At 35.4% G+C, this 27,133-nt stretch overlaps 1 protein-coding gene across 6 annotated transcripts in view; it reads left to right on the top strand.

Annotated features, from left to right (window-relative positions):
* Window positions 1-27,133, top strand: part of ARHGAP21 (Rho GTPase activating protein 21) — a 122,362-nt gene that overhangs the window by 55,454 nt on the left and 39,775 nt on the right. For all 6 annotated transcript variants that reach the window (XM_087825525.1, XM_016224713.2, XM_016224712.2 and 3 more), the window contains 3 exons: window positions 16,909-17,001; window positions 18,528-18,606; window positions 21,614-21,668. In XM_087825525.1, the coding sequence (XP_087681651.1) occupies window positions 16,909-17,001; window positions 18,528-18,606; window positions 21,614-21,668 (227 nt within the window). The remainder of the gene's footprint in view (window positions 1-16,908; window positions 17,002-18,527; window positions 18,607-21,613; window positions 21,669-27,133) is intronic.

The following is a 27,133-nucleotide window of genomic DNA, read 5'->3' as shown; positions in this document are numbered from 1 at the left end:
GTGGAACCTCTTTGCCACTGGATTATTCTCTTTACCCAATTTTCCATTCTATTATGGTTTTTATATCCTATATAACTTTCTTGTTTTTTTAAATTTATTTTTCTTTTTTGTTGGTTAGTTTTTTGTACTGTAATGAAAATAACATTTACAAGGAGGGCCATTAAGGTAGAAAAGTGTTTTTCAGTGGTAATAGTTGTGTGTGGATAATTGCTATCTTTGTTGTCATCCTGTTGTCCTTAAATGTCTGGAGCAGATATTCATAAATAGTCAAATAGAAATAATTGAAAGTTTGTAATTACTATTCTTCTTCCATGAGTAAAAATTTTTTCTCAGTTTAGTTGTAAGGATATTTCCAGTGTTCTAAAACAGTGATTTTCAACCTTTTTTATCTCATGGCACAGATAAACTAATTACTGAAATTCTGCATGTAGCACACCAAAAAAATGTTATGTTTTTTGCTGATCTGACAACAAAAAAAAGGTATAATTTTGATTAATTCACACCAGATGGCTATTGTTGTGTTGGTTGTTGTTATTTTTTTATTTGACAATCTAAGAGAAAAGAGATCAACGCCCCTGGTGATAGTCAAGTATTTCATGTTTTAAAAATTCGCGTGGCACACTGGTTGAAAATAGCTGTTCTAAAATGTTATATCATTTTTAGGTGCTTAAATAACCATTGGATTTCTACTTGGAGTTTAAATTTTATATTCACATGTGTTAATAGTAAAAACAAAATGTAGCTGGGGATTCTATAAATTCTCTCAGTAGTAAAAATGTGTATTTTGTAATTGCATTCTTTTCCTGACTGAAGAGCTCTGTAGCCTGCTAGAGTTTTCCAATAACCAAGGCTCTTTAGTGGCAGGAAATAGAAACTCCCTCAAACCACCTCAGGAAAGATGTGTTAATTCTAAAAACCAACAGGGCATCTCCAAATTCAAAATCAAGTGCTGTAGGAGACCCAAGGAGCCACAGACACGAGAATTGGGACCTGGAAAGATACTAAATACAGAGTAACAACAACAAAATCTTGGCTTTTGATCTTCCAAAAACTCAAACTCTGGTATTTACAGGATGATTTGAATGACTTTCACAGTTAATTTTGATTATACATGATTTTCTCCTGAGCTGCCTTCTGTATAAGGTACAATTCTTACTATATCTTTTTTTCCTTCCTCTCATTATCATATTTCTGAATTCCTGAGAGGAATCTGATTGGCCCACTTTATCATTTTATACCAGGTGTACCGTAGCTACTCTCTCTAGAGGTCAAACGTTCTTCATTTTAATGAAGAGGAAATTCTGTTAAGCTGTGAAATTTTGGTGTATTTTAAGCTGTTAATTCCCATTAACAGATTGAAAAATCTATCCTCTCAAATTAATATAACACTAAAATATGGACATAAAGATTTGTTGTAAGAATATATTCTTACTATGGGTGCGTTTAAGGTTTGTGGTGTGATACGGTGTCAGAAGCATGCTTCTTTACTTCTAAAATGCAGCAATACTAACTGAGCTCCATGGATCTCTCCTGATGTCTTTGGGAAGGATCATTAACTGAGCCCCTTAGGATCCATTTTTAACTGTATTGATGGTTTAAACTATTTGAGTTCCTCGGATAGTTAGGTAAATATTCTCAGTAGTTGCATATTTTTATTAATTTTTAGTACTTTTCAGTAGAACAACCATTGGTGTCTGAAATTGTCTTGACTATATTTTAGGAAGTGGGAATGATGACGGTGGTGGTGTGGTTGGTGGTCGTGATGGTAGTGGCGTCAGCAGCTGCTTACACTGTGTCAGGCAGTGTTCTACGATCTCTCATAGATGGACTCACTTAATCCTCTCAACAACTTTCTGGGCTTAATATTATTATCATTTCCATTTTTCAGATTAGGAAGCTGAGGCACAAAGTTTTTACATAATTAGCAAGTGGCAGCGTTGGACTACAAACTCAGGCAGCCTGGTTCTAGAATTTCCTCTCAGTTTCTACCATGGTGTCTTAGAAAGTTCTTTATTCTCACATAATTCATTCTTGAAAACATGTAAGAAAGATGGTTCTGTTCCCTTGTAAGGTAAGGAGTATTAAAAGATCCCTAATTCAACTTTCAGATACAATTTAGCTAACAGAGTATTAGCATTTAATACTTGTTCTTTGATTTTCTTCTTTATCTTGGTAATTAAACATATCCTATTGACCTAAGTCTGTTGAGCTTAAGGATAAAGCATCATTGCTTTATTATTTGTAATTGATTTCCATCTTTGATTCAGTTATATTTTTGATACCTAACTTTTTGGGTATTGTTTTCAGTTATTTTTATGAAAAGATAAGGGCACTCATAGGAATTTACCAAAGATAAATAAAACATTTGTCTAGAAAAATATTTATACAGACTGCTTTATTCATAATAAATACACACTGGATTCAACCTAAATACTCATCAACATATGAATAGATAACCAAATTGAGGTCTATCCATGCAGTGTAATACGCATAGCATCATGGACCAATCTCAGAAACATTTCTTTTATTGGTGAGATACACATAACATAAAACTTACCATTTTAAAGTGAATTATTCAATGGCAGATAGTACAAAATTAAAGGACATGTATGAAATGTTGTGCATCTACCACCTCTGTCTAGTTCCAAAACATTTCATCAACCCAAAAGGAAAGCCATATCCATTAAGCAGTCATTCACTGTTCTCCCCCACCAAGACCTTGGCAACCACCAATCTGTTTTCTGTCCCTATGGACTTAACCTAGTCTGGATATTTCACATAAATGGAATCATACAATAGTAACCTTTGTATGGCTTCTTCGACTTAGAGTAATGTTTTGAGGTTGATATGAATATGCCGTGTATCAGTACTTTATTTCATTTTACGGCTCCGTAATAAATACATTGCATGTATGTACCACAATTTGCTTACCCATTCGTCTCTTGATGGACATTTGGGCTTTTCCACATTTTGTGATTAGTGCTGCTGTGAACATGTGAACATTTGTTTGAGTTCCTGTTTTCATATCTTTGGGGTGTACATCTAGGAGTGGAATTGCTGCATTATCCAGTAATTCCATGTTTAACATTTTGAGAAACTGCCAAACTTTCCCACAGCAGCTGCACCATTTTACATTTCCACCAGCAGTGCTTGAGGGTCCTGATTTCGCCACATCCTCCCCAATGCCTGTTATGTTTTGTTTTTCTATTGTAGACAACCTAGTGAGTATGAAGTGGTATCTCATTGTGGTTTTGCTTTCCATTTCCTTACTAACTAATGATGATGTTGAGAGAGCATCTTTTCATGTGATTGTTGGCCATTTGTATATTTTCTTTGGAGCTGTGTCTAATCAAATCCATTGCTCATTTTTAAAATGGGATTGTCTTTTGTTTTTGAGTTGTAAATGTTCTTGATACTAGACTGTTTTTACATCTATGGTTCACATATATTTTCTTTTATTCCATAGTTAGATTTAGAAATTTTTCTCTATTTACACTTAATATAGTTAATTATGTATTTATTGTTTAAGCTCCTAATTTATTTTGAAATTTGTTTCTATTTTATTTTGAATTTCTTATATCTCTATTCTCTCTCTTTTGAGATTAAATAACATTGCCATTCATTTAATGGTTTTCCTAGAAATTATAATATGCAAGTTTATTAAAGTTTAATGCTAATTAATATTTTATTCTCCTCTGAAACAATATAAGGATCTTAGAACATTTTATTAACTTTACTTGTCTCCCTCCTACCTGTATGTTACCTTTATGTTGTATTGCTATTCTTTCAGCTTTTGTTTTTCCTGAAAGGTCTATATTTTACCCTCATTTTTGAAATATATTGTTGCTGCTACAGAATTCTAGATTGATACTTTCTTCCAGCATATTGAAGAAGATACTACTTCACTCTCTTTTGGCTTCTGTTCTTTTCAGTAAGAAGTCATAGTTTGATTTAGAATATATGCTGGTAAGATTTTCTTTATGTCTTTGGTGTTTGGCCATTAGTAATGATGAGTCTAGATGAGAGTTTATTTTTATTTTTCTTATTTGAGATTCATTTGAACTTCTGTGTCTGTGGGTAGATGTCAATCACCAGTTCTAGAAAATTCTCATCCAGCATTTCTTCATGTATTGTGTCCCTCTATATCTCAGTGCTCTCTTTAATGCTTCTGGGGTCAAAAGCTTATTTTAGATTTTTTTTTACTCTATCTCCCATGGCTCTGAAATTCTCTATTTTTTAGACTACATTTTTGATAATTTCTTCTAATATATTTTGATAATTTTCTTCTTAGCTGTTTGAGTTTAAATTGTTATTGTTAGAAGTTCTTTAGGGTACTGCATCAAGCATGCTCAGTCACTTCTTATAGTTTTCTCTTTACTATTTTTAGACTTAGTTTTCAAATGTCTTCAAACATGGTAAGCAGAATTGTTTTATCATCTGTCTGGTAATTCCATTATCAGGAGTCTTTGTAGGTTTGTTTCTCTTTTCAGTTTTTTTGCCTATTCTAGCTTGGAGTGGGGTTTTCGCTGTATATATTTGACCATTTTATGTTTGTTGACCTTCAAAAATTATTACTGGGAATTCTTTGTGATCTAGGATAAAAAGCTGTTCTTCAAGTTGATTGGTATTTGCTTTTATCCAGAGCCAGGCTATTACTTGATTTGGCCTACATATCTATGTAAAGTTTGGCCTAAAGCCATGTCTTAGAGATTAGTTTTTTTCTTCCTCCCCTCCCTACTTTGCATAGCACCTTGTTAGCTCTGAGCATTATTTCCAGTTCCCTCATAAGTGTGAGGAGAGTCTCCTAATAAATTCCTAACAGGACAGGACATGGCTTTTTCTTCTGCCTGCTGGGTGGAGAAGCCTCAAAATGGAAGCTCATGTTCACTCGCCTGGACATATGTTACATTATTGATATTAATAGTTTTTTGGGGTGTAATTTTCTGGTAGTTAGGCATGTGTGTGTATGCACTATGGTTCAAATATAAATTAAGAATTTCTTTATACTAGCTCAATTTGCTAGTACATTGGTACTTCATTGGATGATTTGCCGCTCATGTATGTCTTATTAAAATGCCTTTAAATAATCTATGAAAGTAGTTACAATAAAATCACCAAGTTATTTGTAATTTGCTATTGTGGGCAGTGTTTCCTAATGTAAAAATGCATGGGCTCCCCAGTGTTTTAACCCAGTGTACATATACACATACATTCATACACACATACACACACAAAGATAATTAAGTGAATCTGTATGTTGCTAGTAACAAATTATCTTCAATATACTTAATTTGTTCCTCTTCATTTGGATAGGTGGGCTCTAGGGTCTTCTTCTGATTAAGGTGGGCTCTCGGGTCGTCTTCTGATTAAGGTGGACTCTAGGGTCTTCTTCTGATTAAGGTTAAAACACTGGGGAGCCTCAAATGTAAGGACAGTAATGGCAAGGATATGTGTAAAGTTTGAAACTCTGATATGAATTTTTTGAAAAGATTGAAAGAACTCAAAACTGCTTGAAAAAGAGATATTTGGGGGGAAAGGGATAGCTGTTTTCACATTTGAAATGATGCTTTAGACAAGACGATGTTTTACAATTAGTGAAAGATGCGCCTAAACCTTTTCCTTAATTCTCGACTGGAAAATCCCTGCTCCTCTTTTGGAGACAGTTAATCTGAGTGATTGTTCCTGCTATGCAGTAAACAAGCGGAGACTTTCTGCCTCCTCAAGTACCCATCCTGGGAGGCGGCAGCAGTGGGAAAGCAGAGAAATAAGGGAGTGATTACATCTCTTGTCCAGAGATCATTAGACTATGCAAAGTACAGTTTTCCTACATACCCAGACTATTTATTATGTTTATGGAAAAAAGTGTTTTTGTGTGGCACTTGAAGAACAAAGTTCATTAAGGGTGGAAACTGTTATTTATCGTTGAATTTTCAGTGCCTAGTAAGTACCTGTTACACAGTAGGAGCTGAAATGTTTGTTTAGTAAATGTATTGAATAAAGGGACCTTGACTTGGCACTACTCCAAAACCACTGTTTCTAAAGCCGAAAAGGCTCACATACTAATGTCTGCGTCTGCTGTCGAGGAAAACCTCATCTCTGCTGCCTTCTTCCTTTCTTTCACTTTTCTCCTATCAGTCACCTTCTCACACAAAGTGTCCAGGACACTTTAAATTTACAAATCTTATTTCACACAGCTGCTAAGTGTGTAAGCTAGAATAACCATCACAACAACATGGTAGTTCTGGACATCAGTAGGAATTTGAGCATCATTTCTGGAAAATATACTGGTAAGGTGTCAAGTTAAATGGGACTCAAAAAATAATTTCTGACTTGACTTCAAGAGTCCCAGGAAACCATATTTATAATCTGAAATGAAGGCACTTTGATTGGATTAAAGTTGGCATTGTCAGAAATCCAATTTTTTGTAGTAGATTTAAGACTTTGTAAGATACACCGAGTGAGCTTACTTTGTCAGAGTTAAGGAAATAAATGAGATTTTAAAAAATGTCTTTAAGGGTTCTAAACCTTTAATAAATAGGAAATCTACGATTTCAGAAAATCAAGTGGAGGTACTGAACAGATAGGGTGACGAAGATGAGAAAGTCAAGGAAAGTACCTAGTAGGAATACTAATGTTCTAGACTGTCATCTGGAAATAACTTCTGCATAGGAAGTGTTGTTCTAGGGGTGACCCTGTAATTGGTGATTTTGAGGTGTCTTTTCCTAGCTGCTCTGTAACTGAAGACCTTGAACAGACACTGCTTAGCTGGATATTCCCATTGTTTCTCCTCATTGCTTTCCAACTAGTCTGCGTTCAAAGTATGTGATTCATATTTCCATGTAATAAAAAGTTAATTTTTTTATAATACAATATAATAGTTATGGTCCCTGTTTCTGAAGTTTAACAGATAACTTTTTGCCTTTGGTGTAAAACCGGAATAGAAATACTTGGGTATGAATGCAAAATATATTAAGTCTAGAAATATATTTCCGGTTGTTTACTCATTCACTTAGCAAGCATTTGTTGAGTCACTGCCATGTGCCATTCACTAAACTAATTGCTGGGAAGGGAGCAATGTGGCCTGTCACCTCACTTCCTTCAGATAGTTGTTCAGATGTCACCTGATCATTTCATAAAAATAGTCTTGCAGCTCTGCCTTTCACTCTTCCTTCCTCCTCACTCTGCCTACCGTTCTCCACACTTATCACCATCTCTTACGCTACTTATTGCCTGCCTCGGTTGGAATGCAGAACAGGAAGTTCATTGGTTCATTACCTTTTTCTTAAAACCCAGAACAGTTTCTGGCATGTGTACTTCACGAATGTACGTGATACAGACTCGGGCTTCAAGAAGCTCCTACTGTGGTGGAGGGTGAAAGTATAAAATAATTACATAAGTGCAAAAATCTTTATGTACAATTGTAGGGTCACAGCACAGGGAACCGTCTAACCACCAGGGAAGGGTTCTCAGGAGGATATTCTTTGTGCTGTTGACAGTTGAATAGGATTTTTGGGGGAAGAAGGAAAAGCAGTATCCAGAACAGATGTCAAAGAGATTTAGAAGTTACGGTTACCCAGACTTGGAGGTGGGACTTGGGGATGGACTCTGTGTCACCAGTTAAGGGTGATTTGTGGAGGATTATCCTCAGCTTTTCTGGCATGAATGAATGGGTTGATGGAGGTGCCATTAACTGAGGGCTGCTGGAGGGGAAACTTACTCACCCCTTCCCTTGGAACAAGAAGAAGATAGACAAACCAATTAAAAAATGGGCAAAGGACCTAAATAGACATGTCTCCAAAGAGGACATAGAGATGTCCAAGAGGCATATGAAAAAATGCTCAAAGTCAGTAATCATCAGAGAGATGCAAATTAAAATCCAGTGAGGTATTACCTCACACCTGTCAGAATGGCTGCCATCAACAAATCAACAAATGTCAAGTGCTGGCAAGGGTGTGGATTAAAGGGAACCCTAGTAGATTGCTGGTGGGAATGCAGGCTGGTGCAGCCACTGTGGAAAACAGTACGGAGTTTCCTCAAAAAATGAAATATGGAACTGCCGTTTGACCCAGTGATCCCACTTCTAGGAATATATCCTAAGAAACCTGGAACACCAGTCAGAAAGGATTTATGCACCCCTGTGTGCTTGGCAGTGCTATTTACAATAGCTAAGATCTGGAAACAGCCCAAGTGGCCATCAGTAGATGAGTGGAGAAAAAAGCTGTGGGACATTTACACCATGGAATATTATGCAGCTGTAAAAAAGGATCCCTTACCCTTTGGGACAGCATGGATGGAACTGGAGAGTATTATGCTGAGTGAAATAAGCCAGTCAGAGAAAGTTAAGCATCACATGACCGCACTCACATGTGGAATCTAATGAACAAAATAAACTGATGAACACAATCGATCCAGAGACTGTCAAACAGACTGTCATAACTCAGAGGGAAGGCGGGGGCAGGGGGTTGGGTGGGGAGAGATTAATCAAAAAACTTATATGCATATATTCATAACCCATGGACACAGATAATAGTGTTGAGAAGGCGGGGGGGGGGGCGCTGATAGGGAGTGGAGGGGATCAGTGGGGGGGGAAGGGGACATCTGTAATACTTTCAACCTTAAAGGTAAATTAAAAATAAATAAATTTTTTAAAAAGGAAAAATGAGTTTAACTTGGGATAAGTTGCATTTCTGATGCTTGTAGAATGTTCAATACTTCAAAATTTGGGTGTGAAACTCATAGGGGTTGAAAGTATATCTGGAAGTCATCATTATATAAGTTATAATTAAGTCCTAGGCATAAATGCAGCCATATACAGAGAAAATGATGATATATAGGATAAAGATAAGACCCTAGTGAAGCAACATCTGGGAGATAGATGGCCAGGAAGAATCAGAAAGGAAATCTGAGAGGAAGTTTGGGAAGGTATGAGGACAACCAGGAGGAGTTGGTGACTTGCTAATTAAGAGGTGATAATTTTAAGAAGTGAGTGTATAACTTGTCATTTACTATTGAGAATTCATTAGGATGGGAACTAAAAAGGTACTGTTGGACTTGACCTGACAAGTAGCATATTTGTTGAGTTACTGAGAAGAGTTGAGTACAGCCTGTAGGACAGAAGGGATGAAGAAACTGAGTATTAGTGGCTTGGGACATAAAGTAGAGCAGTGAACCCGGTGAGGATGGGAGCGGAGTGGGGGGCAATTTTGCCACCACTACCCCTGGGGACATTTGTCAGTGCCTGAGAAACCCTGAGTTAGAAGGGAAGAAAATGAGGCTAAGTGAGTATAGACTATTCTTGCAAGAATGTGAAATTGAAGGGTTGGAGAAGGCCAGGTGACAGCTATGTAGAAGGATAGGGAGAAGTTTTGTTCTTTTAAACTTTGGAAACTTGTATGTCCGTGAGATCTGGAGAGAGCAATAGAGATTGACTGAGGTTTTAAACATAAGAAGAAATGATTTAGGGGAGCAAGGTCCTGAAGAAGGCTGGTAACCAAGTCCTCACCTGAGCTAGGACAAGAGGAAGTAAGGATGGGCAAAAATTGGGGGGGAAAAAAGACACACAATTGAGATACAGTGAAGTAAGAGACAAGGTTATCTAAATACTGTGAGAAAATCAGAATGGAATAGCAAGTTCAAGAAGGCATACCTTGAAGGAATGGGAATTAAAATATAAGCAAGAGACTTCAGTGAGCAGTTCCAAGACCTGAGCCGACTGGGAAACCCTCTGTCGACGGGCCATGCAGCTTTACTCGGCTGCAGTAGCAGGCTGAGCGCAAGAGCAGTCAGAGACTGGCAAACCGAATGCTTTGAAAGGGCAAGGGCAGCAGGAAGTTAGGGTTACTGGTGAGTTTTTGTTGAAGTATTGATCCGTGGGTAATCTTAGTAAGAAAGAAAGTAATTCTTTCTGGAGTGAGACTGGTAGTCCTAGGGAATAGAGGGGGCCAAAGGGATAGGAAGGTCTTGAGAGAGTCGAGGAGCAAGTGTAACAGGTTAAGGGGTGGAAGGATGGTAAAGTCTGAGATGCAAAGATAGTTGCTGGTATTTAGATTACTGTAACAGATTTTTCTGTGTTTGTAGAGAAATTAAACCTAACACAACAGGAATAACAGGGCTATGAATCTAGGTGTGACACATAGTTTGTGAAATTCCTGAAACTTTAGAGAGAGAGAAACTTGAAATACTCCAGAAGGCAGATCCCAGGACTGTTTTGTTCATTGTAGGATATCGGCACCTGGCATGTGGTCAGAGCTCGGTGAATATTTGTTGAATGAATAACACCCTTCCAGAGTCTTTGTTGTCCAGGTAGTTTATACTGCCAGAAATTTTTTGGTTCACGTCTGACACCTAGTGGTTTGATACTCAAATTACAGTTAGGTGGCAGCATTTTTCTTCCAAGTGAAGGAAATTGTACAGATCAGTTGTAGACAGTGGCTTTGTTTCTGAAACAAATGTCGGAGTTTTGAGCAGCAGCTTACTGCTAGCATTTTCCAGGGCTGTAATTTGAACCAGTCAGCAGTAAATATTTATTGAGTATCTACTATATGCCAGACACTATTCTGCGTGTTGGAGACTTGCAGGAGGGTATGTTCTCCTGCATATTTGAACTCACTGAATTTGAATACAAAGCCTGAGCATTCCATTGGGAACTTCATTTAGGGTACTGTTGTCATTTTACATGTGAAACCTTTCTAAATTTATTTATTAGCTTGTGGTGCTATCGTTGTCATCTCTATGTCTTGACTTACTGCTTTTCCTTAATGTTAAGTCAGCATTTAGGAAGATGAAAGTAGGATTGGGTTTGTTTTCACCTTATATTATCCACCCTGAGCAGAATACTGCATACTCTGGAGAACCATGAGAAGATTTCATTGTCTTTCCTTTAAGAAATGTAAAGTTCTTATTTGTTAGTGGTGCATACTGAATACTTAAAGTATTTGTGAATGTGATACATGTGATATCTGGGATTTGCTTTAACATTTTTCTAGGAAAATGAAGAGTAGTGTAAATGAAACAAATTGGCGTATTTTTAGTAATTAGTTGCATTCATGGTGGTTTAGTCTGCTGTTTTCTCTACTTTTGTGAATTGGGCATTTTCCACAGTAAAAAGTAAAAAAAAAAATTAGATGGGTGTGGGTTGAAAGAAAGTTTATTGTGATTAAGTTAGAACATGGTCTGCTTTTAAATATTTAACAGATTTTTAAATTTCATTTTGTCCTATTTTGTATAACTTGAAAATCAGGCTGAGTAGAGAGATAGTATGTTTTTGCTTATAATAGATATAATGTGATTGAGACTTGACAGGTGACATTCTACTAACAGTGTCCAGAGACTATTAGAATTTTAGGTCTGAAGCTTCTGATAATTGTTAGAGCTGCAGATTGGGAACTTGGGATATTTAAAATACTAGCCATCATCCTGGAAATGGGAGCTTCTTAAGTGGAAATTTGGGGAGCACCTAGATTTAATAAGCTGGCACATATATATATATTTTCCCTCCTCAGTGTTTCTGCCTTTTATTAAAGGAAAAAAGTACCTAATAATGTGCCATACTAGTCTTCTGAAAATGGATTCTGCTTAATTCTTTATCATCTAGAATGTATTTATCATATGATACTTAGGGATTTTTTATGTTAGGCAATGTGTCTATTAGGCTAAGATAATGTTATGCACCATCAGCAAACCCAACCCCTAGAGTAAAAAATAGAAGCCTGTTTTTAACAATAAAAAAAGAATCATTATGAAATATTTCAGGCAAACAAAACATAGGGGGAAATGTAACTTCTAAATGCTTGCCATCTGTCTTTGTTATCTTAACATTTCAGCCTCTCTCCCCCGTACCTCTCACACATGTCTTCCCCCACTTGCTCCTAGACATAAATGATTGTCAGTATATATTTTATACCAGTCTCCCTTATTTTTTTCCCTCAGAGGTCATCATGGGCCTAAATTCTGTGTTCATTACTCCTTCTGTTTGTTTTTTGCCTTAGTAGATCCATAATTCCTAACTTTTGCTCTGTAAATTCTTCTACATGCCTCCCTGTCCTGTGGCAATTTATTATCCCTCATAGAGAAGTAAAGATCATTTTTTTATTATTCAGACTTAATTTTGATATTATTTTAATCTCTATTACAGTTCCAATTATTTTTGGCCTGAAAATAGATGTTAATTTCATTAAGCTATTTAATTGATTTTCTTTAAATATTTGATGCCTGGAGCTCTAACATTCTATTATGTGGTATGCCTCTGCTTCTTCAGCTTCCCACCTTTGTGGAGAGTATACTTTTTCCAAGGCTAATTTATAACTTTCACATTGTAGCACAGTTTAATTTCAACTGCCTTCTCTTGTATAGAGATAGAGTTGGGTTTTTTTACAGAAAAGAAATTAATAAATAGAATACTTAAAAAATAGCTGTCATAATAAAAGCAGAGAAAATTTGGTTCCATTGAAAAAATTTAATAGCGTGTTTGAGAACTCTGAGAGACAAGGTGAAAGCTTAATCTTAGTGATGGCCATTATTTTCTACTGCTTTACTTTTGGTTAAAATATGGGTATTTCTTTGTGGAACGGATATATTTTTTCAATCTGTTACAAAATATATTTCTCTTGTCCCCAGAACTGTAGGAGTCCCTGACCTGTGCTTATCTATTTTTCTGTGAATCTTCATTAAGGGCCCTTTTTATAATTGGCATAGCTCAAATTTTGTTACTTCTTAAAATAATCGAATTGCTTTCATCTGTTTGCTTTGTATACTTAATATTTCAATTTTGAAATAAATGTTGCAGGTGATTTTGACTTGAGCACTCTTTAAAGAGGGTCGAGGGGCATTAGTGATTTAAATCATTTTTCTAACTGACGAAGCCTAGAGATGAAGCACTCTTCTTTTAGACCCCAGTCTCTTTGAAGATGGTTGTGTAGTTCCTGTCAGCTACTGGAAATTTTTTAGTACAGTCTTTCTTACTTTTCTGCCTTCTTTTCTTTAGTGTTCTTTTAATTTGGTCTATTTTTACTTCCTTTTCTCAAATATAGAAAGATTTAATTGCATGTGGGTGCTAAAAGGAAACATTTTCCTTTTCTTTTGATAAGGTCAAGGAAATGACACATGAATAAGGTATTTAACATGTCCTCTGTGTTCTCAAAAAAATGAGAAATTATAAAATACAGATGTAGAATTGAAAGAGGCTTTTGCTGAGATTTGCCAGGGAAGCCATCTGACTCCACCAAATGACCACACTGGGAGGTGAGGAGTCATTTTTCCTGGTGAATTGCCAGGATTCAGGATCACGCTTTTAGTTTTGCATATGTAGAAACTGACTTACAAAAAATAAAGCCTCAAGAGATTGAATAACAATCATTTTAAATTTGATACCATTCATCCTAGTTCCAGCAGAATTACAGATAGCAAATATTAACAAGAAGACACTGTTCAAATTAATGAGCCAAATGTTTACCTCAAGACTTAGAGTCAAAGAATACAGAAATTGAAGAGAAGTCTATTTCTTAGTGAACCTGCTTATAAATAAGAGATAACTATGGGAAATTTTTCTGAGGTACAGAAAGAATACCTAGGTAGTAATAGCAAGTCAGAATTTTGGAGAAAGTCCAGAAAGGAAAGCCCAAAAACAAGAATCAAAAGTATAACTCTCAGGAGATATAATAGGGCTTGCTATAGGATTCGCCTCTTTTTTTAGTCTATTCCATATTTTATTTAGTCTACTTATTACTCATATGTTTTCAGGCGTAGTGTATTGAGAGATTTGTCAATGGCAAAGTGCCATTTTTTACACAAGCAATCATTGCAAAATTAGTATTTCCTTTATTGAATTTAGAACCAAATTATTTTGGACTCTATTCTGTATAAGTGAAATTTTCTATCAAAATTTTCAAAAGTCACTACATTGCTACTCAGCCAACTTTCTATTATTTTGTAGAATTAATGGTCTTTGACATTTTTTTTATTTTTAAATATAAGTCTGATGTTATCACCTTTGGACACAGTAGACTAGAAGACATTCATAAGAAAAATGTTTCTTCTCTTTTATTATATAAATCTTTTTATGAAAGCAATGACTTGATACGACAAAACCTACTAAACCCTCGTATCTCTAGCCAAGAGAAAATACATGGTTTACCTGATGCCAGCAGTTGTAAATGATGAGTTGGCCACAGAGGGACCTAGCCTGATTACCAATTTGATTAGAATTAAGTATTTGCATCGTTTCAAATTAATTGTAAGTGTACTGTCTACTGTCTACTTGTATTCTATAAAGCTTGAAAATGAATAAGTAGTTCAATTCCTTTTGAAGCAGCATGGAGCACCATGTTTGGATTCCAGCCTGGGTTCAAATTCCTGCTCAGTCTCTTTGCAAGTAGCCCATCTCTCCTTCTTCCTTAGTACAGTGGTGATATTAGGATCATAATTCCCATCTTGAAGATTTATGAGAATTAAACTAGATAATAAATTTATTCATTAATTAAATAATTACTTATGGAATGCCTGCTTCATGTTAGGTTCTGTCATAGGTGTCATGGATATCCGGGGACATGACAAAATCCCTGTTCTTCAATTTAATGGGAGAGCCATACAACCAATATGTAAACAAATAAAAATGTAATTTTAGGTAGTGAGTGATAACTTCTATGAAGGAAAGTAAAGCATGGCATATACAGAGAAATTCCCCCACATTTTTTTAAAAACTTCAAAAATACAGCAAATAAATGGTGTCTGTCTTGATTCAGCAATTAACATGTTGCTATGTTTGCTTTATCCATGTGTGCATCTGGGTGTGTGGGTATCTTGATTTATTTTTCCCCAAACCATTTGAAAATGAAGTTGCAGATAGTATTAGTCACTAAGTATTTTAAGAATTAGGACATTCTTCTATGTAGTAGGAATTTAACTAATATTAGTTCTCTTTTTCCTCCTAAACCTCCTGGAGAGAGCAGTCATGGCTGTCTGTCATAGCTGTCATAGCTAATCAGAAGTGACAGAAGGATTCACAATATTTTCATGTTATTTGAATATAGAGAGAAGGCTATATGAAGTTTCTTTGGGGAGATATCTGATACATTTAATGTGGACTTATTGTATTTAAAATTAGATGCGATATTTTACAAGTGTGTTTTTATAGCTATTCAAATTTTAATTATTGAGAACATAAAAATATGACACTCATCCTCATTTAAGCAAAGAAGAGTGGAAATAAATGTTTACTGAGGAATTACTCCAGTTATGTTCCATACTGAGTGCGTTCATGTTATCTCATGTAGTCTTCATAGAAACCCTTGAGGAGTATAAAAACATAGAATTATTTGTATTATAAGAGAAAAAGTAATAATTTCTTGAAGTAAAAAAGTTTACTTAATTGCAGCTGGACTATTTATTGAGTGACAAAGTAAGGATTTGAATCCGTGTCTACTGGCTTCTAAAACACAAGCAATTTTCACTAAACCCTGTTGCTTTTTTTGTTGTTGCTTTTTAAATATCTGTTGATTTCAGAGAGAGGATGGGAGAGGGAGAGAGAGAGAGATAGAAACATCAATGGTGAGAGAGGGTCATCGATTGGCCGCCTCCTGCAGCCCCCAGCCGGGGACAGAGCCCACAACCTGGGCATGTGCCCCGACTGGGAGTCGAACCTCGATCTCCTGTATCCTAGGCTGCCGCCCAGCCACTGAGCCACATGCTGTCGGGCCCCTGTTGCTTTTTTAGTAGTTGAGTTATTTGTTCACTAATTAGAGGACTTCTTTCAGAGTAAATAGCTAAATATGAAAGGGGAACTACTGATCAATATCCCTTTCCTGGGAAACTTCTTGAGAGCCACCTTTGTGACACACCATGATAAAAACTCAGTTTTATATGGCCATCATTATGAATTCTTTGTATTAGACACGCAGTCACTTTCCGCCCGTCATTGCTATTTAACAAGTATCATTATATTACTCCATGCATGCGTCTGTTACATTCTTCTTTCAGGTCAGGGCTGTGGTCCTCAACCTGGAGTGTTTCCCAGCCACCTCAGAGTTTCTGATTCAGTAGCTCTGGGTGGGGTCCACAAGCTTGCCCTTCTGCCTCTTTCCCTGTGACAGTAATGCTGCTGGGCTGGGACCACTCTTTGAGAACCACTGTCTCCCTTTTTGTTCCCCACACCACTTACCACAGTGCTTATTGTTTGGCTCAAACGTCCTTTTTTCTGTGAATTTTTCCTTGGCTCCTATTTTACTGAAACTGTTAGTGGCTCTCTGTGTTAGTGTGTAAGGATGATCTGGTAAACTCGTTAGCACGGCAGATTTCTGATTGGGTCCTGGAACATGGTTTTTAGCAAGCATCTTAGGTGTTACTGCCGATGGTTCGTGGACAGCAATTTGTGAAATACGTGACTCACAGAGGTGGCCGTGTGCTCCTCATTGTCGACTGTGTTTTTTACATTATAGTGCCATTCTTTGTATGTTTCTCTCCTACCAGAAGCCCTAAAAGTGAAGGACTGTGCCTTCTTACTGCAACTTAAAGCTTAGCACGATGCAGGGTTAAAAGGCGGTATAGTGAGTACTGCCTGTGCGGTCTAACTGTGGCCTTGGAGAGTTTATGGCATCCCTCTGAGCCTCAGAGTCCCCCTTGTATACACTGGTGATAGTAACACTTGCTATGGAAATTAGATCTCAAGTGTGTACCCAGTAAACTGAAACTGTTACTATTGTTGTGGTTGTCCTATGGAAGAAGCAAAATAAATGTTTGAATTAATGAAAACCCCTAAATTATGATTTTAGCATCCAAATTCAGGGTATGTATTTAATACTTCATTCAAAATCTTTGCTTTAATTGTTTCAATTAAATTTCATTTTACATTTTGGCATTTTAATAAAGTATTGTGAAGTAAAACTGTGCCTTGGGTTTTCTTTTCCCCTCCCACAGGAAAACAAAGAAACCGCTTGGAACCCATGGATACCATATTCGTTAAACAGGTGAAAGAGGGAGGACCTGCTTTTGAAGCCGGATTATGTACAGGTGCTGAGATTCTTCTTTAAGCAACACCTTTTAATTTCTTTTTTACTCCATTTTTTTCTTCCATATTTCATTTTCGTATTTTTCCTTAGTTATCCTTTTGTACATTTCTTCCTTTTTGCTTCATATCGGTGGTTACTATTTTTTGAGACCAAATTGGTTGTTTCTTGGTACCCAAAAGGATGGGTTTGAACAGAAATAACAATGTAAATTATAAATTGTGGGCAGTTTTGGTCACCACTCGGATACTGGACTCGCAGAGGCCCCTTCAAAGAACCTGTTTTGCACAATTTCATACTGACAAAGGGTTACAGAATAGGAAAATGATGAAGATATTGGTTGACATAGTTGAAATAATCTTCTTGGATCTCCAGGTTCTGAAAGTACCTGATCTGAATTAATTAATTTGCACTACAAAAAGTAGCTTAAATCTCTAATGCAGTGCAAGCTTAGCTTCATCTGTAGGTATCTGTGGGTATAGTCTGATAGCTGTTTGTTCTGAAATGTTTTGTGATTTGTGATTTTCATAAAAAACTAATAGGAGATTGTATTGACATTAATGCACACTCTAAAATAGTTATTATTTTCTCTTGTTTTTGACCATGAAATAACTTAAGGCATTAGTACAAAACTATCTTTTATTGCCTTTCGAATAAAATGTCTTTTTAGCTACAATATGTTGTCTTTTCAGCTACAGATATTATCAAATATCAGTAGTGAGTGTCATTGCTAAGATTTATTAGGATCTTATCTACCTTACTTAATTCTCTCTTTCATCACACTTAAAGTGAGCCTAATTTCAATATCATTAATATGTATAATGTGCGTGTCAGTGTACATGTGGGGTTCCATTTCCTAAAAGGTTTCACCTATCACATTCTAAGCCTCACAAGGGTGAGAAGATGAAATGGAGATACTGTGATAAGCACATACACAGGGCATTTTTTCGTGTATTCCTCTTTTGCCTGTCCTTTCTCTCCCAGTCTTTCCCTTCCCACTCCCCTGGGTTTTTCCGAGTAATCCAAATGTCTATTTCCCTGTTTAAATGAAGAACAAATTAATATGTATAAAAATCAAAACATGTGCATACCCTTATTTAAGTTCTGTCACACAGCGATAATCAATAAACTAAATAGATTGGGAGAATACAAGTAAATCAGCTGGATAGAATTAGGGACACTGAGGTACTAAAACAATCAATCGTTTAAGTCTACTGAATAATGTTTCTGTGTCAAAATGACAGGAAAACTACAACTCAGAAAACAGTCACTAGGGGCATAAATAATGTAGTAGAGCTATGGTCACTCGGTGACTATATCTTGTGAGGTGTCTAAATTAATCAATGACTGGAACTCTTATTTAAAACATGGCTGTATTTCATAAGAAGCCAGATATATTAAAATTTAGATTTATTTTTAATGAGCAAGGTTGCATTAAAAAATAAGTGTGTACTCAAGACATATTTCAAAAGTATTCAAAGTGACTTTCTTTAGGAATTCCTCATGCAATTTTTTTAATCTTCTTTGAAGGTGACCGAATTATAAAAGTCAATGGAGAAAGTGTCATTGGAAAGACCTATTCCCAAGTAATTGCTTTAATTCAGAACAGGTAAGATTCTTGAAATATGGTTAATTTTGCCAAAGATGGGTTTTAGAAGGGTTTTATAAATCAATGGAGCAAGTAGATTGAATACAACATTGTACTTCTGTAGGGAACTGGTGTGATGTAGAGATGTGGAACTTTCTCTTAAAGTGGAAAATGCACTTGAGAATTGCTGGGGAGAAACTCCTGGGGATAGCTCAGTTAGTAGCTTTGCTTTCACAGTTTTATCAAATTTGTGATTAAAATTCTTTAGAGTCTTAAGAGGCACACACTTTAGATTTTCTGTAAGTTTCCCACTTTTATTTCAAGTGACAAATGTAATTTGTTTATAATAAATATATAAATAAATGCATACATGATTGCTTTTAATTATGGCTGGTGTGTCTCAGTTGGTTGTCACCCATGCACCATAAGGTCAGTGGTTTGATTCCCAGTTTTAGGGCACATACCCAGGTTTTGGGCTTGATCCCCAGTAGGGGGCATGCAGGAGGCAGCTGATTGATGTTTCTCTCTCCCTCTCCCTCTGAAATCAATAAAAACATATATAAAAAACAAAAAAACAAAAATTCTCTTACTAAGATAAGTTATCTTTAAATAGATTATTGAATGATATTCTTGGCACAAATTTATTCATTTGTTATATCCAAGAGAGCAGGAAATTATCTTTTAATCCATTTGTTTGCCTGTACTATACAGAATGATAGAATTTTGAGTTCTAAAGGTATATAAATATTTGTAGAGTGACTATCTATGGGACCTCAAAGATAATTTAGTTCTGCGCTCTTTCTCTCTGCCACACACCTAGAAAAAATTTTTAAATTACAAATAAAGAAATTGAAAGCCAAAGAGGTTACCATATTGAATTTCTATCAAGAGTAGGCATGAATTGGGTCCAATTTCTAGATTTTCACTATTGTAGGAGGTTTTTCCCAGATTCAAATATAGTGACTTTTGGGTTACATATTGCTTTATGTTAGCCATACCCACCTGTCTGTAATTAAATTGAAGTTTTTTATTTTACAAAGATGTTTATCAAGCTCCTCTAACCATGTCTAAAGCTATAATCTGTTACTTACACAAATGCCCTAATACATTGTCATTTTTGCAGTTAGATAATGTAATCATGATTTATTGATCTCAGAGTATTCTTACTGTTTTAACATATAATGACATTCTTAAAGAAAGCAAATCTTAAATCTAGCCTTCAGTGTTGAATTCTAGGTGTTTCTTACAGTGATACACTAATTGGTCTTAAAGTACTGAGGAGTCTTGGTGATGGTGAAGCATTTAAAGTCTCTCCAGAGGCAATGGGGAGAGCCACCCCAAATTTCTTTTTCTTAAAATAATTTATTATTATTATTACTTTAAAATATGTTTTTATTGATTTCAGAGAGAGGAAGGGGGAGGGAGAGAGAGATAGAAACATCAATGATGAGAGAGAGTCATTGATCGATCAGCTGCTTCCTGCACACCCCCTACTGGGGATTGAGCCTACAACCTGGGCATATGCCCTGACCTGCTGGTTCATAGGTCGACGTTCAACCACTGAGCCATGCCTGCAGGGCTCCTTAAAATAATTTAGGTAATTGTAAATATACCAAAATATTTTTTCAGCCTCTAATTTGAGGACTTTTATAGTATATTTGTTAACATCTCTTCTTTAAAAATAGTATTTTCCGAGTGACCATAACATAATCTTTGTTTTCCTCAAAATCCACATTAATTTTTTTTGTTATTGATGCAGTTCATCTTTCAGATGAGATGACATTCTTAATTTTCAACCAGTAAGGCAATTTGAAAAATAGAGAACTACTTTTTTTTCATGATCCTATTTTCTTTTTAAAAATTGTGTTCTTTTATCTGCAGTTGGTAGCAAATGGAAAATGCAGCACAAAGCCATAGAGATTCTATAGTGTATTAATGTAACAGTGTACCCTTGCAGAAGAATTTATCTAAACATCAGTATGTATTTTCTACCTACTCTAAATATTGAAATACAAGTACCTACATATTTTACTAATTACATTTATTTGAACCTATGGTTCTTATTGATTTTCTATTCTTTTAGCATTTATGAACCCCCAAATAAGGATTCAAAGCTATCAAAAAGAGACACCAGTAAATTAGTTGATTTTCTTTTCTTTTGTTGTTATTTATTTCTTAATCTCTTGATTGAATTGGGGAAAATTCTGTCTGATAGTGTTCGGTTAGATATTGAAGCACTTGATGGGGACAGCACCACTCCCCTTGCCTTATCTAAATGCAATTCCCTTTGAACTTTTTCAAATGTAGAGAAACTATCATTCTGAACAGGAAATCTACAGTATCAAAATAAAATGAGACTTTGAGTGTCCTTGTAAAGACTTTGAAATTCAATCATAAAGAAGAAAGCAGATACAGTAGTTGAAATGCTATATAGTTTTAAAAAATAAATTGTAAATTGACCTCTCCCTCCCCCCTCCCCCATTCCTCTCTTTCTAAAATCATTAAAAAAATTAAGTAAGTAAAAGTTGTGATGGTAAACTGATTTTCTTCACCTCTGAAGCCAAAAGGGAATATTTGAAAATGAGAGGGCTTAATATTGCTGAGAACGTTACATGTGAGCGTTCTTGGGTTATTTTTATGTTAATGTAGTTTTAATTTGATAAATAGTGAGAATATGTGCTAATATATGATTTGTTCTGTTACTTGAAGTAAAATAATAACAACAAATTATATACTGATGGACTATTTAATATAAGTAATACACTTTGTTTCTAAATTAAAGTGTTTCTAAATTATAAAGAAGTCTTGACTGATTATGAATAGCTCAGACATATGTCAGAGTGTTTTTTTTTCATACTTAAAGTCACTTAAAGTGACTTCATTTCATTTTAATGCTTTGGATTTAAAAAACAAAACTTAAAATCTGAAGCAATTTAAGAAATACTTCTGACTTAACTATTTTTCCTTTATGTCTTTCTTATACATTCCCACCTCCCCTAAAATAGTATTTGTATGTTTTCAATTTCAGTGATACAACATTGGAACTTAGTGTTATGCCAAAAGATGAAGACATTCTCCAAGTGGTAAGTTCTATTTATTCAAATATGAATTGTTTTTTAGTCATGAGTGTTAAAAATCTTTAAGATTTTAAAGAGGAGGTAGATTGATTTTTAAAAATTCCAGAAAAAAAACCCAAACTCTCTCATTCAATTAGCAGAGTCTGGAAGTCTCCACATTTTACAAAAAGAAAAAGACCATTGTCAATATTTTGCAGTTAAGTGACGTGAAAATGTGTTATTGATTCCACAGTGAACTCTTCTTACTGTTGTCATTTGGAATGAGATCCTTAGAGTTTACTCCAGTGTTGCTTTCTAGGTAGTCATTTGACCAAAAGCCAAACCTTAGGGTACAAACACATATCCCCAGGAATTAGAATCGTTTTTTTCTAATATGAGGAATTTTATGTGAAAGCCATTTCTTAATTTTCCGTTAAGTGTTACTGTTTGTAAATTAACTTAGCAAGCAATTTTGTTTAACAGTATCAATTCATTCTATTAGTAATATTCACATTAAATGAATCTACAACTTAAGGGAAACGTATATTAAGGTCTTAGAGAGGAAATGAAAGTATTATTGAAAACTTCAGCATTTAGTTTAAAGTATTTTTCTCATTTTTAGAAAGAAAATAAATGGAATGAAATACTTTTCTTCTTTAGTAAGCTTAAATACTGCTGAAAGTAAAAAGATGATAAAATATATAAATTTTATTTAAGAAGCTAATACTTTCCCTCAATTAACTTTGCAGTTCTGTATAATAAAACAGTATGAGCAAATGTTTAGGTCACACGGCAAAGCTAGCAATTAGGTCTAGGAAATGGCAGTAGCCTTTGAAGTTTTTTCATGTGTTTGTTTTTTCTCTTTAATTTCTTTTAGTGAATAGTTGATTTGTTTTCTTATTCAAGAAAAATAGGGAACTTACAGAATCTTTGTGGTGAGAATGGACATAGTGAAGTAGTATCTTCCATTTGTAAGGCATTAGTTTGAACTTAGCTCAACAAAAGTCCTAAATAATCTTCTGTAAACTTTTGTTTTTACGAAAATGTCACTAAAGCTGATTCTAGTGATTCAGCTTACTGACGTGAATATAATTAACTGAAACCCATGGAGCCCAACCTTGTGTTTTCAGTGCATGTTGATTTTATTTGGGGATGGCTTTTTACTGATAACAGATTACCCATCGTAAGTACACAGTTCATTTGGGGTTGGGGCCTCAGCAAGGAAAGTGCAACTATCCAGGTTATTTTCCTAGGCGTATAGAGCTAGTGGCAGAGTTCCTACCATGATGATTCTGCAGAGTGAAAGGGTAGCAGACGTAACCATTGAAGGCAATGGAAGTCACTAGGTAAGAAATAAATACGGGCTTCCTCTAGTGCTCCCCTTCAACAGAGGACTGGGAGATGATAGACAGATGGTAGGGAAGGCTTTACCTTGAATCCTCCTTGCAGTCTAATGCCTCAAAGACAGAATGCACTCCCAAAACAGAACTGGTTTCTCATCTCCCTTTCCTTGCCAAAGTGAAGGCACTGGTTGGATGTGGTTTTGAACAGTGCACATTGCACAGAATGGCTGGCATTGTCCTAAACGCCCAGGGAAGGAAGCAAATGGGATTACCCCCCCTCCCCCCACCTGCTGTGTGGCTGACGAAGAGCAGCAGCAGTGGAAGGAATAATTTCTCATGATGCAATCAGTGGAAAATTAGGTTAATTAGTCTGTCTTGTTACATTATATTTAAGATAAATACACTTAAAATAAAGGTAAAATACAAAGGGTTGCAAACAAAGGGAAAAATTGGTTCACTAGAGTGACATGAGTATACAGATCTTCAAGGTTCATCACTAAAGGGTTCTAGTATATTGTAACAGAAAATTCATTTTTAAAACATGTTATTTGGAATATTTGAATTATAGGAAATTAAAAGCAGATACCCACCATAATAAAAGAAAACCTCACTTTAAAACCCAGCCTTTATTCACATTTGGATGTACTAAAATTCTCTAGGAAATTGAAGGAGTGTATATAATTAATGCACACTATGCATTGTTCCATAAAGGGCGTTAGGACACGGCAACTTCTTTTCTGCATAAATGTTTTTAACTGGAATGTCTACAAGTGTCATTTTTGAAAGCTATTATACAACACACACAAAAACCTGGGATTTAAAAAGCTGCATGTCCAAATACTTCTAACAGATTCTAGAGATAAAAAGTTCTGTAAGGGGCCTTCAGAAGTATTTATGTTGGTCTTAAATCTGATACCCAAAATAGATGCTTTAAAGATGTATTTGTCCCTGTGAGGCTGAATATTTATTGTAAAGAAACAGTAAGCTTGAACATTTTTACAGCCACTGTAAAAGTTATTTACCCGAGGGAAGAAAGCCTATCATAATTTGTATATGTTTGCTTGGGCAATGGCAAGAATTTTGTTCTTGAAGTGATATATGGACCACACTGGTCTAGGGGTGCCCAACTTATACTTGAAAGGTGACAGAAGAAGTGGTTTGGTTTAAAACTTGATTCACATAAGGACAGGTGTATAATAATAAATTTCATAATTTACAGATAACAGTGATAGAATGTTGAAACACATGAAGTAAAATTAGGAATAATCCATTATGTTATTAATGAGTGCTGGTCATAGTACTCCTGTACTGGCAGCCTCATTTTTTAAACCAACATATGTTTTCTAGATTAACAGTACAAATACTATTACATTCATGTTACTCACTTTGATAGTATTTTATAATGATATTTTAGACTGTGATATCTTAGGTTCATATTTATAAGGTATTATTATAAAATAAAAGTCATTTCCTGTTTCATTTTCAAGAAAAACAAAGTGGTTTCATTACCTTCTTCAAATCTGTGCATGAATGAAGTAGCCACTGCCCATCAAATGATCTACACAGTGCTGCCAGCTGGATAAGACACTTTCTTGAGTAGACTGATGATAGGAGAACTCAGTCTCAGTGTTCTTTTCAGTGGATGCCTCAATATATTTTGTTAAGCATTTGGCTCAGTGGACTCAAATTTTAGGCTGATCAGATCTGATAGCTGTGGAGATTCTCGGGTATGTCCGATGTTTGACCTGGGCGTTTTGAGCCTACTTGGTGCTGGGTCTGGGTTAAACACAGCAATGTGAAACACTTTTTCTAGTGTAACAGGGCAGAAAGTGATGGTGCTAGGATTTGAGCCTCGGCTGGTCAGAAACAAAAGCTTGACCTCTAACCTAAACCACAGTCTTATGCTGCTATTGGGTACTGATGAGGAGCTAGGGTGGCTTACCACCGTCACGCTGCTAGTTAGTTCAGAGCTATTATTCTTACATCTCTGGGCTCTGAGTCCAGTGCTCTGTTTGCCACTGTATGAAGATGTGATATAAACTGAAAAATGTAATTTCACCTACGTTTTTCTTTAGGTTTGTTTGAACTATGTAGGTACTGGAAATAGCAGGAGGAACACTTTGTGCAGTTTACGAGTGTCTAACCACTATGCTGTACCCCTGAAACTAATACAAAATAACAATGAATGTAAACTGTAATTGAAAGAAAAGAAATACTTTCAAAATAATCATTTAATATGTTTTATAATCAGTAGCATATTCTACCTAAAATAAGATATCCATTGGTCAAGTGGATCTAGATGGTCCTGCCTAGAGTGAGAAACAGGAGTAAAATTCTGGAGGGAGTCTTTCACATTTGGCAAGTTTGTAGCAGTTACTTGTTCTTTTAAAAATCTATTTTTACATAATGTAAGAATAATACATGCTTATTAGAAAAGTTTCAAATAATTTAAAAGGTATAAAATATCCACACCATCTCCTTCTCCCACACCTCACTGTGGCATGGTGTTGGCCTGTATTTTACTGCACAGATATAGACACGTGGTTATTTTTGCTTTTGTCATAGGTAATAGCATTAAATTAATATGTCAGCCTGTTGAAGTGAAATGATAGGCAGGAATTTTACTCTTACCAGCTTATGTATTCTGCAGGGGTTTTGTTGTTTGTTTTTACCATTTACCAGATAGCATAAGTACCATAGATATGGTAATAGTGATTTTGATGCAACTCCCCTAAAACTGAACTGAAAGATTATTTTAGGATTATTTAGTTACTGTTAGGCACTATACATGTAATAAGGATCCAAATTGCTAATATTAAATAATACATTTTTAATTATTAAAACATTGATAATGTTAGACCATGACATCTCAATGAAAGATCTGGCACTTTTTGACCAAGCTCTCAAGGGAAAGTGTTCCACAGTCATGGCTATGAGCAAGGTACAGAGTTTTCAGTTCTGTTCCCAGAATATAAAACCTTATAAATGTGTTCCATGTTCACCTCAATGAGTTGCATATTGTAATTCATTCCAGATGATCCACCCAGTATTTGCCCAAGCCCTGATGAACACTCCTTCTTGAAGGAGTCTCAAGTATTCCGTAGTAGGTGTTTTTTTTCTGGTGGAGCACTTAAAGGCATCATGGGAGAAGAGGATTGCTTAAAATGCATAGGTCTATTCCTAATTTACTTCCCTAAGTTTATTTGAAGCCAATTTGTGTCTGTACTGTACCTCTCAGAATAACTATAGAAGTTTCCCGTTATTCCCAGGTATGTCCATGACCCACTTAGAACACATACTAATCTTTAGTGGCCTTAGGGCACTGCTAATTTCCCCTGGGATATTAATTGAATGGTATTGGTTGCCAAACTTTATGAGAATGAAGAACTTTTAAATAGATTGATAGATGATAGATAGATAGATGAGAGATAGATAGATGAGAGATGATAGATAGATAGATAGATAGATAGATAGATAGATAGATAGATAGATAGATAGACAGATAGATAGATAAACAAGGTTTTTTAGTGTTTATGAACTGAGAGAATATGCTCTTGAATGAATTATATTTTATTAATTGCAACTATGTCTGCTTACATTAGACATTAGTTCTGGGTGTAAGACATTCTCTTTACTCAGTCCTCTGTTAATTCATGGCCCATTTGGATGTATTTAACTTTACCTAGAAATGGGGACCCACAAATATAGATTATTTCATGCTTAGCGTTGTTATATAGGAATCTTAGCAATGTCTAAAGTATGCCAAATAATTTTTTCAACTATTTGGTAATACCAGTCATACACTTCTCTTATTAAAAGATAATATTCCTCCCCAAATTTGAATAAAGGAGGTATCTTTAAATTATTAGTTCTAGAACAGCATTTTCTAGCAGAAATTCAAATTATGTTAAAAACCCTAGAAAAAATGGGTTCCATGGCCAAAGAAGTTTGTAATTTCTCTTTCAAGTTTTACATTGTACATTAACGTAGTAGAGGTCTTGAGAAGTCAAGAAACTTACCAATCAACCTTTCCCTACATCATTGACCACAGAGAACACTCCCCACCACCCCCTTTCAGGTCATACCTAACAAAATTGCACAAACACACTGTGGCAAACACTGTTTCAGAGAGTTCACTCATCCAGCCAC

This window comes from Miniopterus natalensis, chromosome 1, assembly GCF_054644295.1.
Source record: "Miniopterus natalensis isolate mMinNat1 chromosome 1, mMinNat1.hap1, whole genome shotgun sequence".
Lineage (NCBI taxonomy): Eukaryota > Metazoa > Chordata > Mammalia > Chiroptera > Miniopteridae > Miniopterus > Miniopterus natalensis.
This window is presented reverse-complemented; position numbering and strand designations above follow the sequence as displayed.